Raw genomic sequence first — 15,421 nt, forward strand, 5'->3', positions numbered from 1 at the left:
ATCGATTCAGCTCTACATTTCAGTTTGTGTTCATATACAGGGGTGAGCTTTATGAAATGAGAGTTATGCATCTAATATTTTTCTAGATAGAACAGCCATAACCTTGAATCCATGTTTCCTTCCAAATACCTACTGAAACATACTTATAAAAATACCGCAAAACTTGCTACACCATTTCATGTTTTTGTAAAGTACTAATTTCAGGGTCAACTTTTTTTTTCCCCTCCCAAATCCTGCCTGTTTTTTTCCAGAAATATTTCGTAGGTTTTGCTTGATTGTCCCAATTGTACTAAAATCGGAGGCCAAGTCTTCGACATTTCTTATTCGAGGATCCAAGCATTTTCCCCTGATCTTTTTGCTACCATTCTTTGGTTCCTTTTACCTTTCTTTACATAGCTGCTAGAATTGTGGGTAATGTCATCCCCAAGCTTACAATCTGTCTTGCCTATATGTGAAGACCACACCCTAGAGTATTATCTGTAGGACTATCAAAATCCACGCAAACTATGCTTCAGCCAATTGAAGCTCTCTCGCTCATACACAGCCGTGCCAGTCTGATCCCCATGTATGGACTGAGTTTAAGTTGCATACTTTTTTTTTCAGCCATCTTTCTATCTGCTCTGCTTTATTTTTGCCTCTTGTGCTTGCTAAGCAGTTCAAGTACCTACCTACTTGATTGCTTTAATGATCTGTGACAGTTTTTCAACCCTAAAGTATTTTGAGTATTTTGGTGAAGTTCAGTGAGTCACATGGAGCAGGTAATCCATGTATGTGTTGTGATTTTGCATCACATTTAACAAAAATAAAATAAACACAAAAACAAAAATTTGCATGTAGTAAGGAGTGCCTAATGGATCATATATTGGAAGAGATCATATAGCAAATGTGCACATTCTCATGGTCGGTTTCTGAGCATTTCTGCAGTCCCTAGGACTGCATTTCTGTTGTTTCCAAGGATTTGATACACACATAAATATATAAATATACAAATATGCATATATATATATGCACAAATATTCAAATATATACATTCTTTTAAAAGTAATATATATATTTACAAAGAAATACATATAAATATATATTAATTTGTTTTTAAGTATTGAGAATTAACAGTAAAGATAAGAAGATCCTTGTAAAAATGTATGCAGGATACAAGTTTTTGCATGACTATATGTATGCATGTTTGTGTGAATTGCAAAAAGAATTTGTATGTATTCTTTACACATCAGCATCATCCTACAAAATAGTATAATTTGCATTCAGAGAAAATACTTAAAGCTACCATGTTTTGTAATATATGTAATTTTCTCTCTATCCATTAGGTAGAAAATGGTTGCCTGTGTTCACTTACTGTGAAGATTTGGAATCAGACAACTACAGATTTGATTCTCCAAGTGTTTCAGGATGTAAATGTAGTCTGAGCTTTCCCTGATGGGCAGTTAAATCATGGACACGCTAAACAATTTACTTTGGACTGTCCTTCCAAAAGATGCTCTGGCTTCTCTCTTGAATGCGCACTAAGCATTTATAACTGACAAAGAAAAGAAAGAAGACGGTGAACTGGAAAGCTATCTTACAATGAAAATTACGAGCACATCTTGTATCTGTCCAGTCCTCGTGTGTCTCTGTTTTGTGCAGAGGTGTTATGGAACTGCTCACCACAGCTCCATCAAGGTGACCAGAAACCAGACCAAACACATTGAAGGTGAAACCGAAGTCCACCATCGTCCCAAAAGAGGATGGGTTTGGAATCAGTTCTTTGTTTTAGAAGAACATATGGGACCCGATCCACAATATGTCGGAAAAGTAAGTTTTTGTTTGTTTGTTTTTTCCTATTCTAGGAAATTATGATAAGATGAGGGTAGAGTTGAGTTGGATTTGAAAAGACATAGAAAGTAGAGGGAAATATGCTATAGAATGGTATTACTTATAAAGGATGGTTCAAAATCATGATTGAAAAAAATAAAGTGTATCAGTCATGTCACATCTCCCTAAACATTGGTCCATACATGTTGAACTGAATGTTCTTCACCACCGTATGACTCTTTACATTCTTTTGTGTAAAGTAGAAACACTGAATTGAACACATAATTGAGTGATTTTGTCTTTATTATCATGAAGGTATATTATAATTCACAAAGCCATTTACTGGTGCATTGGTATTTATATTTTTCAATCTATGGCTAATGCACATGAAACAATGTGCATCTATTATATTTCATGGCATCTAATATATTTTTGTTAATTGTCACAGCGATTGTATTTGGATCTAAGCCATCTTTTAAAAGCACATGGATGTTTTTTCAATTCCCCATATTAATTTCCATAAAAATGCTGATATATTTTAAATATAGATTAAATGTCCACAGGATGTATAGGTTTTGTTAAAATTCCGAAAGAGTGAAGTTGGTAAAATAGTCATAACTTTAGACCACATTCCCTTTCTCGTGACAAGACAGTTTAATGGTTTACCAAACCAATCAGGAGATTGTGTGTTCACTAATTGGGGACAGCTTCACCATGTGTCATGCAGGCTCCAGGGCAGAGAATAGAGCAGGAGGTGGAGAGACCTTCTGATGAATTACCGATCCTTGGAAGCAGCCACTTAGTTTACTCAGTACCTCTGGGAGAAACAGTAAGCACAGCAGTAGAATCTCCATGACTGCAGGCTCAGTGAATTTCATCTCCCTGCTTGACTATTTATTTTCACTTTAACACTGTTAGTACTAAAGAAAAAAAAAAAAATACTACTGCATCCAAGATCCAAGCCATAGTGCTTCCCTAATGTGTAGGCAGTACAGGATCACAAACCATCTGCTTCGCCCCTGATCCAACAGGGACTGGGTTGCAGCTGTATTTCCATAGCCAGCAGGAGCTGAGGAGTCAGAATGTGGTACATAAGAAAAGATCTGAAACAATTCTGTCTTTTTCTTATTAAAATGAGATGAAACAACTCATCTTCATCATTTATTTATTTCTACAAAGTATTCCACAAAGTAGATGAAAACAAATGTGCTAAAATTATGTGTGTGTGTATACACACACACACACACACACACACACACACATACACACATATATACACGTATATATTGAATTACTTGAAACTCGTGTTTTTATTATGAACTTCAGAATACTTTTCTGTAATTCTTTATTATCTTTGAGAAAAAGAAAAATTAAAAAAAAAAACAGAAAAAATGTCCTCCCCCCTTTAGGAGTACCCAAAAAGGAAAATGTATTTTATTACTATAAATATTTTGTTATGGATATTTCTTGTCATATCAATCCACGTGAAAAACAAAAAACAAAATTTTCTGGAAAGGAAAAGATCGGGCGACTTTCATTTCCTCTTGGGTCGCCTCATCTAGTAAAAGATGAAGCCTTATTAGGTATATCAATTTCAGACATTCTTTCTGGGCCTGGGTGCCAATGAGCATATGGTTGAGAGCTTGTTACCCATCAGGAGGCGGTAGAAGTCTGTGAAGCTATTCAAGCTGGTAGAGGTTCTGTGGAAATTGGTATCTGTTCTACTGTTTCTAGTATTGGTGGACAAATATAAATTGTTATACCCAAGGATGTGGTTCTCTTATTCCCTATCTGACCTGACCCCCTCACTTGGTCTTGTCTTGTCTTTTCCTTTTTTTTCTTTTCTTTTCTTTTCTTTTCTTTTCTTTTCTTTTCTTTTCTTTTCTTTTCTCTTTTTTCTTTTTTTTTTTTAATTTTTTTTTCAATGTTTATTTATTTTTGGGACAGAGAGAGACAGAGCATGAACGGGGGAGGGCCAGAGAGAGAGGGAGACACAGAATCGGAAACAGGCTCCAGGCTCTGAGCCATCAGCCCAGAGCCCGACGCGGGGCTCGAACTCACGGACAGCGAGATCGTGACCTGGCTGAAGTCGGACGCTCAACCGACTGCGCCACCCAGGCGCCCCCTTTTCTCTTTTTTCTTTTCTTTTCTTTTTTCTTTTCTCTTCTCTTCTTCCTTTATGAGAAATTATAACTTAATTGTACAGATTTCTTCCAGTCACCTGTCTCCACGTACATACATATGTCCTTATAAAAATACAAATATAACTGATTTTTAAGACTGCAAAGTTCAACGATCCGTATGTGCTTAGATTAGTACTTGTTGTCCCATTACTTTAATTTGTTCAAGAAGTGAATTTATGTCTCGCATTTACAAATACATTCATATGGAAACAGCTATGTATTTTCATAGCACTTAGGAATAAAAAATAGAATCATTACAATTACTATGAGTAGGAAAAGGAATTCCTCCAAAGAACTGAAAATTATGAACTTAGACCTTCTCTGACACAGAAATGTTAGCAGTTTTGTCATTAGAAATAATTAGTATTCATGCAATGGAGTTTTTGCATTAAAATAGTATTTTTATAGATGTATTATGTAAGTTTATTTTAAATTATCCTTGAGCTCTTGAATATAATCGTATGTAACTACAGTTATATTTCACATTATAAAACAGCGTTATTAGACATTTGATTAGGGTTAAGCTCCTAAGTGTTTTTATATACCAACTTCTTATATATTTTTATGATACTTTCTTAATATTTTTAATCAATGATTGAGTTAATATGAAGGTATTTATTTTGTTGACAGTAGTCAATATATATTGCTCACTACTAAGATGCTTATATGTGGCTGTGACCATGATCAAAGGACTATTTCTAATGGTAAATAGTATAATTATGTGTGTATATATATATATATATATGTGTGTGTGTATGTATACACATATATATGTGTGTATATATACATATATATACATACATATGTATAATATATACATACATATATACACATGTATAATATATACACATCATTATACATGCATATAATTATATATACATTTATGTATAATTGATAATTCATAATACATATTTTTTCTGATGGTAATGGCCATGAAAGATCAGATACCATAACTAGCATGAATATATCTCATGTACTGGATCTCTAGGAATTGTTAAATACCTTTATATATCTCATAGATGTAAAGATTTTAAAAATAATTGAAGGATTAGAGTAAGAAAAATATTAGAGCACACTGGTTAGAAAGTAAGTCCTTTTCTCCTGGAACAAATTATATAGTAATGTCTATATAATTTTAAAACAATAGTGTTTTTTCTTTCCAAAAATCATATAAAAACTTGATGTTTACATGAAAAATGCAGATTGAACCCCATTATGAGTGAGACTATAATTTTATATAAGATACCACACAAAGTCTAAAATTTATGCCATCCATAAATACCTGTCATTGGAGTAGATTCAATGTCTTCATGAGATATCAATAATTAGTGAGTACAAAGATTTGAGTTACAGCTTCTTTGCTTATTATCTGTATTACGATTGGCAAGTCTCTTTAATTCCCTGTGTTTCTATTTCCTTAGAGGTGAAGCTGAGAAATGTTGTTTGGTAGTTCTGTTACTAATTCAACTATAAAGTTTTATTTATGGTTTAGATCATGGGTATGTTGGACTACAGTCTGTGTGCCAGATTGAGTCTGTGCACATTTTGGTAGTACCTGCATAGTAAGCAAGTTTGGGTTTTCTGTTAGTTGTCATTTTTGAATTTTGGGAAAAAAAATTTTAAATAATGTCTGTGAGGTGTGCCTGGGTGGCCTAGTTGGTCCAGAGTTAGATTTGATTTCAGCTCAGGTCATGATCTCAGGGTTGTGAGGTTGAGCACCGCATCAGACTCTGTGCTGATCATGAAGCCTGCTTAAGATTCTCTCTCTCTCTCTCTCTCTCTCTCTCTCTCTTTATCCTCACTTTTGAATAAACAAACAAATAAATGATTTTTGTGATATGGAAATTATATGAAATTCAAATTTCAGTTTCCATGACTAATGTGTTTTATTTTTAAGTTTATTACTTTATTTTGAAAGAGACAGAGAGAGACAGAGAGAGTGAAAGACAGGGAGAGGGGCAGAGAGAAGGAGTCAGAATCCCAAGCAGGCTCCATGCACCATCAGCACAGAGTTCCATGTGGGGCTTGAACCCACGAACTTCGAGATCATGACCTGAGTCGAGATCAAGAGTCTGACTCTTAACCAACTGAGTCACCCCGGTGCCCCTAGTGTGTGTGTGTGTGTGTGTGTGTGTGTGTGTGTGTGTGTGTGTGTGTGTTTAATGCAGCTACGCTTATGCATATATGTATCGGATATGGCTGTTTTCAACCAAAAGTGGTAGTATTAAGAGGTGGCCAGAGAAAGTATGGCTCACAAAATCTAAAATATTTACTAGTGGCATTTTCAGGTAATGTTTGTGGATTCCTATTAAGATGCCTGCTGCACCTAGCATAGTGTGAATACTTTAGGAGATCCTGGGACTATTTCATCTTTGTACATACGTATCTATCTTCTTGGCTATTGTAACAATCAAATGGTAATTCACAGAAAGTGCTCTATAAACCATAAACTTGTATATCCATGTTAATGGTTGTGATAATTATTTCAAATTATTGAAACAGAAATCTTTCTCATTACTCATTGCTTTTATGAAAGAGAGAATTTTGAAAGTTTCATTTCACCATTTACACTGGGGACCACTCCTCCGTAGATATTTTAATGAATGTTTATTAACTCTGGTTTCATTTTTATTGTTGCTGTTGTATTGCTGTTGCGTGCAATAATATAATGTATGTTTTTCTACACACATTTAATATACATATATCCGTGGAAAAAATTTCCAAACGTGAGATTCTGATTCAAAGATAAATGTTTAGGGGCACCTGAGTGGCTCAGTCGGCTAAGTGGCTGCCTTCGGCTCAAGTTATGGTCTCATGGTTCACTGGTTCGAGGCCCACATCAGGCTCTCTGCTGTCTGCATGGAGCGCACTTGGGATACTCTGCCCCCCTTTGTCTCTGCCCCTCCCCCTCTTGTCCCTTTGTCTCTGCCCTTCCCCCACTTGTCCCCTCCCTCCCTCCCTCCTTCTCTCTCTCTCTCTCTCTCTCTCTCTCTCTCCCTCTCCCTCCCTCCCTCCCTCCCTCCCTCCCTCCCTCCCTCTCTCTCAGAAATAAATAAACAAAAAGTAAGAAAAAAGATAAATCTTGAATTTGGGTAGGTATTACTAGATCCCCGTCCATAGGTATTGTAGTATATTCTGCATTTCTCTCCATGATGTAGAAAAGTGACAATTTCTCTATAGCAATGCCAATAAGATGGGATTGTAAAACTTGGAATTTTGCAATTATAATAGGTGAAAAATAGCATCTCTGTGTGCTTTTTATGTACATTTATCTTATTATGAGTTAAATTGATCATCTTTTCCTATTTGAAGGATGCACATTTATACATTTTTTTTTTACTGTTCATGTCTCTTAATCTTATATTGTTTTGTTGGACTCTTTAACTTATCAATACTAATAGTTCTTTACATAATAGGTGCAATAATTTCTTGCCAGTTATATGGTATGAATAGTTTGTTTTTTCAAAGTTACCATTTGTCTTTGGACTTCATTTATAATTACTGCTTTATAAAAATTTATTATTTTAATGCAGTGATTTCTGGTATTTTTTGTTCTTTCCCCAATATATTTTCTTTGTTGAAGTACAATTAAATACTTATATTAGTTTCAGGGGTACAGTATAATGATTCAGTGGTTCTGTGCATTACTCAGTCCCCAGCCTGACAAGAGTACTCTTAATCTCTTTTATTTGACACATCTCTCCACCTACCTCTCCTCTGGCAACTGCCAGTTTTCTCTGTATCTAAGAGTCACTTTATCATTTGCTTGTTGGTCTCTTTTTTTCTTTTTTTTTTTTTTTCTTTTTAACTTTACATATGAGTAAAATCATATGATGTATTTCTCTTTTTGTTTGACTTAGCATTATAACTTCTAGGTCCACTCATGTAGTTGCAAGATCTCATGGCAAGGTCTCATTCTTTTCTGTGACTTTTCTGTGTGTGTGTGTGTGTGTGTGTGTACGTGTGTGTGTGTGCACACCATATCTTTTTTATCCATTTATCATATCAGTGGACACTTGAATTGCTTCCATATCCTGGCTATTATAAATAATGCTGAAAAACATATGGGTGCATATATCTTTTTGAATTAGTGTTTTGTTTCCTTTGGGTAAATACCCAGTAGTGCAATTATGGGATCATATGGTAATTCTATTTTTATTTTTATTAATATTCATTTGTTTTTATTTTGAAAGAGAGAGAAGCGGAGAGAAGGGGAGGGAGAGGGAATCCCAAGCTGGCAGCACAGAGCCCGACACAGGGCTCGGTCTCACAAACTGTGAGATCATGACCTGAGTCAAAATCAAGAGTCTGAGGCTTAAGTGACTGAGCCACACAGTCTCTCCGGTATTCTATTTTTAATTTTTAGGAACCTCCATACTGTTTTCCACAGTGGCTTCACCAATTGACATTCCCACCAACACTGCAGGAGAGTTCCCTTTTCTCCAAATCCTTGCCAACACTTCCCATTTCTTGTCTTTTTGATTCCAGCCACTCTGCCACATCTAAGGCATTATCTCATTACACCTGTCAGAATGGCTAGAATCAGAAAGACAAGAGATTCCTAGCATGTTTTTGACTAAAGCTGTATTTTTAGACTTAGAGTCTTCTGAAATTTGAGGATATGGTGTTCAGAATTAGTGACAGTAGATAAAAAATATATTCTTTAGGCCTTAACATCTATAGTTTATCACACATATTAGAAAATATTACTTATTGAATAAAAAATGGTGTCAAAGTAGAAATGCTTATGGTAGAGATCAGAAATTATAATTCTGAATATATTTGAATTTCTGTTTCCTTAGCCACTTGAAATTGGTTGTTTTAAGTCTACCTCTCATATTTGCCTATAGATTATATCCTTAGATATGCCAGGTTATAATTGTAAAGTATATTGACTCTCACTAATATATATTAGGAATATTTAGTGTATGTAATAGGTAGAATTTAATTAAAAATATCCACTGCAAATAATGTCTTAATCCACAACTGTTCACAATACACTTCATATATTTCCAATGGTAACTGCTTGTGCTTAGCTATTGTTCTGCTGCATATATATGTTTTATTTTCACTTGAATAACATTATAGAAGTTTATTTCTTTACCCAAGCATTTTTGTATGAAAACAAAGGAAGTTCTAATTTCCTGGGATATCTGTAAGTGGATTTTTTTTTACATGGCATTGTTTGATAATAAAAGGGAATGGAATAAAACTCATAAACAAAAAGTAAGAGACTGAACTGTATGTTTTTACCTAGCAGTGCATTATAGGCTAAGCTATTTAATCTATTCACAATTTTATGTTTAGGTTTATGGCTCTACTGACATTAAAGATACTTTTGATAATAAAGGTTAAAAACTTAAATTTTTTTCAGAATAAGCAAACGAATTATGTTCTCCATCTTACATTTCCTACAGTTTTGGTGTATCTGCTTATAACTATTATAATTTTTTCTAGATAATAACCATAACACAGAGAAGCTATTGCTTACATCTGTTAAGGATTTAGTTACTAAAATTCTGCCACGCTCTCTCTCCTCCCTATCTGCATCCTCTCTTGAATGATGGGTATAGACTATAGACAATTATTCTCAAGTTGCTTTATTAAAAACAACACACATCAAAGATAAGGAAGGAATTCAAGGAAAATAAAGGAGCTAAGAAACCATCTTGCCAAATTTTGCAAGTAATAGAGAGCAACGATGCTCAAAATGGTTAAGTGACCTCTTCTTGTTCAGGGTATTAGCTATGGCAGTGGCAAATGAGGAATTATAAGATATCTGATTCTTTAATGAAAATCAATTTCTAATGTATAGTGCAGGAAATTCTTCCCTCATCTCACTATTACTGGCATTATTCTAATTTTTTTTTCTTTTTGAAAAGAGAACCTTAAAACCTCTTTTAATATGAAGTGCTGTAGTTTCAAATTAAATAAATGATTTTGAGGTTAAAGAGAGAATAAATCATGTAAAAATGATAGGGAAGGCTCGAGCTTTTCACAAAAAGAATATATGATATCTTTAATGTCATTATGAGCTCTGAATTAAATATTAAGTGTGCAGCAAGGAAAGGTCCCAATTGTCATCTAATATTGTCAAGATGATAATTTTATGAACGTTTTTATCATAACTTCCTTGAAATGGAAAACTTCATGTATCAAAATATGACATTTGAATTTTATACAGATGACAATGTGATGGCATGATGTCTTGTGAAATTAATTATGGTATGCGGTTTTATATGGCTATGGAACTTTTCCAATAATCATCCTGGAAATTTAACTATTTAGGTCCATTCTATAAGAAATTGGGTGCATAAAAGAGGATTTTGATTTGGCATATGTTTAATTTAGGTTTTGGAAATTCAGAATTTTTTTTTAAGAAATATGATCTCATTAAGGTTAATTACATTTTAGAAAATGTGGTATTTTGTTTAAATATAATTTTAAAATGTTTAAGGTAATTAAGGCATTTCTTAATGTTGCACTGACAGTTTTAAGGGTCCTAATCCATTTGCTATGACCAGAGCATATATATTTATTCACATTGTGAACTTTAAAACAGTATAAAAACGCACCCACCTCCGTGTGTGTGTGTGTGTGTGTGTGTGTGTGTGTGTGTCTGCATGTCTGCGTGTGTCAGTGTTGTGAGCTGATTTTCATCTTTGAGAGCTTTTGGTAATGTCAAGAGACAATTTTTGCCAGAGCTAAATTGTCTATATAGTTGGGTTCATGATACTTAAAAGGCCTAGAAAATGTTTTAATGCATTTTCAAGTCAGAATAAAATATGAAAATAAATATTATTCAGTTGGTATTATACTAATCTTTATGTCAACACAATTATAAATAGAATTTTTTTTAATTTTTTAAACTTTTTTTTAAATTTATTTTTTTTTTTTTTTTTTTTTTTTTTTTTAAATTTTTTTTCAACGTTTATTTATTTTTGGGACAGAGAGAGACAGAGCATGAACAGGGCAGGGGCAGAGAGAGAGGGAGACATAGAATCGGAAACAGGCTCCAGGCTCTGAGCCATCAGCCCAGAGCCTGATGCGGGGCTCGAACTCACGAACCGCGAGATCGTGACCTGGCTGAAGTCGGACGCTTAACCGACTGCGCCACCCAGGCGCCCCTAAATTTATTTTTGAGACAGGGAGAGACAGAGCATTAACGGGGTAGGGTCAGAGAGAGAGGGAGACACAGAATCTGAAATGGGCTCCAGGCTCTGAGCGGTCAGCACAGAGCCCGATCCGGGGCTCGAACCCACGGACCGCGAGATCATGACCTGAGCCGAAGTCGGCTGCTCAACCGTCTGAGCCACCCAGGCGCCCCTAGAATTGCCCCTAGAATTTGTCATTTTAGTTGAAAAAGCAGCCCACAAAGGAAAAACGGTCAACCACCTGTGGAAGTTTTAACGTGGACCTGATTCGGGGTTGTGACCAGCAGGGATGTGGTGCTACCACTAGCGGTTCGTTATTAGAGACCAGAGATGCCGCTATACATTTTGTAACAGGCAGAATGCCCGGCCCCCATTAACGACAAAATTCTCCAGCACACCACAGCAATGCTGCCAGCATTGATCTTATATTAACGTCCTTGTGTCACATTTCTCTCGGTCAAAATGTTTTTGGATATTTTTCCGTACTGTTACCTCACTATAACGCTATTCTATATGTGACTTTTGTCATCCACGTAGAGATGGGTGTAACCTTTTGATTTGTTTATGCAATCTGACAAGTTAGTTTTCTAAGTAATGAGTTTATTCCATTACATGTATTGTGATTTCTAATACACTGGGACTTATTACTTGCAATTTATTTTGTATTTAATGTTCCCTGTTCTACTATAATGTCTTCTGGCATTTCTCTCTACTGGTTTAGAAGTTTTTATGTTGTATGTTTTTGATATTTGTGCTTGCTCTTAGTTGTTTGCATGTGCTCTTGACTTTGTATGTCAAAACTTAGTATTTCTACTTACCTCCTAACAACAAGACATGGGATGGTCAAATTTGGGTGATGTTACTGTGTTTTCTACTTTTTATATATCTACTGTGCCAAGTTGCTTTTAAGGCACCAAATTACTCATTATTCCTCTTGTGAGTATTAATGTTTAAAGTATATATTTATTTATATATCTAATATATGTAACAGCTCTTTACTCCCCTTTGCTTATATATCAAACTTTTCTTCTTGAGTTCAGTGACTACTTTCTGCAATATGACTGTGTCCCATTTCTTTTTCATTGATAAACTTCATTTTTAAAATTTTAATTTCACTGCAGTTAACAGACAGTTTTATATTAGTTTCAATATACTGATTCAACAAACCCATACATCACCCGGTGTTCATCATGACAAGTACACTCCTGAACCCCTATATTTCATCCATTCGCCTGCCCACCTCTTCCCTGGTAACTATCACTTTGTTCTCTATGGTTAAGAGTCTGTTTCTTGTTTTGCCTCTCAATTGTTCTCTCTCCTATTTTTTCATTGCTCATTTGTTTTGTTTCTTAAATTCAAAGTATGAATTAAATCATATATTTGTCTTTCTCTGACGTACTTATTTCACTTAGCATTATACTCTCTAGCTCCATACATGTCTTTGCAAATGGCAAGATTTCATTCTTTTTTTATGGCTGAGTAATAATATATATATTATATATATACACATATATAATACTATAATATATTGTATATTAATGTACAATATATAGCATATATATTACTATATTATTACTAATATATTACTAATTAGCAATATATTACTAAGTATTTTATATTATATTACTAATATTACTAATATTTTACTAATATATATTAGTAATATATTTTACTAATATTTATTAATATATTAATTAGTAATATATGACATAGTAATATATATGCTATATATTGTATTTTAATATACAATATATTATTATACTTTTATATATTATGTATATATATATTATATATATTATAGATATTATTACCCAGCCATAAAAAAAGAATGAAATCTTGCCATCTCAACATATATGTTGTATATATTATTAATATATATTATTAATATATAATATATGCCATATATTATTAATATATTAGTAATTACTATTATATTAGTAATATATTACTAACTACTAACATATTAGTAATATATTACATATTAGTAATATATAATATATATGCTATATATTGTGTATTATTAATATACATTAGTACACTATTATATATATTATATGTATTATATGTATAATATATTATTACTCAGCCATAAAAAAAGAATGAAATCTTGCCATTTGCAATGACATGTATGGATCTAGAGAGTGTAATGCTAAGTGAAATTAGTGAGTGTATATATATATATATATATATATATATATATATGTGTGTGTGTGTGTGTGTGTGTATATACACTTATATACTATATAAATACTATAATATAGTATTTATAGAAAGTACTAGATATAGTATAGTATATATAGTATAATGTAGTATAGTATAATACTATATATATTATACTATATATACTATATATAGTATTATACTACATATACTATATATAGTATTATACTATATATAGTATAATACTATATATATCATGTATAGTATACTATATGTATACTATACTATATATACTATATATACTATACAATACTATAATATACTATAAATATTATACTATACTTATATACTATATAAATAAGTGTATATATATGTGTATATATATATACATATACATATACATACATTATATATATGTGTATATATATACACATATATATACATATACATATATATACATTATATGTGTGTGTGTGTGTGTGTGTGTGTATATATATATATATATATATATATAACTTCTTTATCCATTCATCTATTGATGGACACCTGGACTTGTTCATTAATTTGGCTATCATAAATAATGATGGTATAAACATTAATGTGCACGTATCGCTTTGAAAGATTGTTGTGTGGGGCGCCTGGGTGGCTCAGTCGGTTGAGCGTCCGACTTTGGCTCAGGTCATGATCTCGCGGTCCGTGAGTTCAAGCCCCGCGTCGGGCTCTGGACTGATGGCTCAGAGCCTGGAGCCTGCTTTGGAGTCTGTGTCTCCCTCTCTCTCTGCCCCTCCCCTGTTCATGCTCTGTCTCTCTCTGTCTCAAAAATAAAATAAAATGTTAAAAAAAAAAAGAGAGATTGTTGTGTATTCTTTAAATATCCATAGTGAGATTACCAGATTGTAGCATTGTTCTATTTTTAACTTTTTGAGGCACTTGCTTATTGTTTTCCACAGTGGCTGCACCAGTTTGTATTCCCACCAGGAGTGTAAGAGGGTCCCTTTTTCTCCACATCCTCACCAACCCTTGTTGTTTCTTATGTTTTTAATTGTAGCCATTCTGACAGGTGTAAGGTGATATCTCATTGTAGTTTGGATTTGCATGTTCCTGGTGATGAGTGATGCTGAATGTTGCCAATGAAGTCTTCAGAGGCATTACTGCCTGCTCTCTCCTAGGAGTTTTGTGGTGAACGGATACAGTTCATAAAGTTTAACATGGATACCTTTACAGCAATCCTGAGCAATACAAAGAACTTAGGATGTTTGAACACTCTTTGCTCTTAACTTTTGATATTACAATTGTTTAATATCTTTTTCCTCATTAAAAAAGTACTTTCTAGGTTTTTCTTGATTACAATTATTCAAACATCAGATTTTGCTTGGATTAATTCAGGTTTACCAATACCTATGTTCTCTACTGCTTCCACCCTTCTTCCTTCTGGTTTGATTTTTTTTTTTTTTAATTTTTTTCTCAATGTTTATGAGAGAGACAGAAAGAGTGAAAGCAGAGGAGGGGCAGAGAGAGGGAGACACAGAATCTGAAGCAAGTTCCAGGCTCTGAGCTGTCAGCACAGAGCCCCACGCGGGGCTCAAACTCATGAACTGTGAGATCATGACCTGAGCCGTAGTCGGATACTTAACTTACTGAACCCCCAAGGTACCTCTCTGGTTTGATTTAATTATCGTCCATAAATATAATCTTTCTTTTATTTGTTTTTCTGTTTAGCGTGGGAGTAGTGAAATTTTTTTGTTTTTTTTTCCTTTTTGTTTTTTTTGTTGTTAAAATTTGTTTAACTGAATCGTTGTTTTGTGTGTATAGGAATGTAATGAGTTTTTCCATTATTGATTTATTACGGATATATTGTATGATGAACTCTATTTTTTTATGAGAAACCTGTTGTAATTTCATTTTTAAGATTTTTAGAAGTTTCTTTATTTATTTTGAGACAGAGACAGTGAGAGTGGGAAAGAGGCAGAAAGAGAGGGAGAGAGAAAAAAAATCCCAAGCCGGCTGCACGCTGTCAGCACAGAGACTAATGCGGGGCTGGAACTCAAAAACCCGCAATATCATGACCTGAGCGGAAACCCAGACTCGGATGCTTAACTGACTGGGCCACCCAAGTGC

The 15,421-nt window shown here is 33.7% G+C and overlaps 1 protein-coding gene across 1 annotated transcript in view; it reads left to right on the forward strand.

Moving 5' to 3' along the window:
* The first annotated feature begins 1,578 nt into the window (after positions 1-1,578).
* The window catches only part of CDH18 (cadherin 18), a 349,770-nt gene continuing 335,927 nt past the window's right edge, over positions 1,579-15,421 (forward strand). The window contains exon 1 of the mRNA XM_047860381.1: positions 1,579-1,806. Coding sequence (XP_047716337.1) covers positions 1,579-1,806 — 228 coding nt within the window. The remainder of the gene's footprint in view (positions 1,807-15,421) is intronic.

This window comes from Prionailurus viverrinus, chromosome A1 (genome assembly GCF_022837055.1).
Source record: "Prionailurus viverrinus isolate Anna chromosome A1, UM_Priviv_1.0, whole genome shotgun sequence".
Lineage (NCBI taxonomy): Eukaryota > Metazoa > Chordata > Mammalia > Carnivora > Felidae > Prionailurus > Prionailurus viverrinus.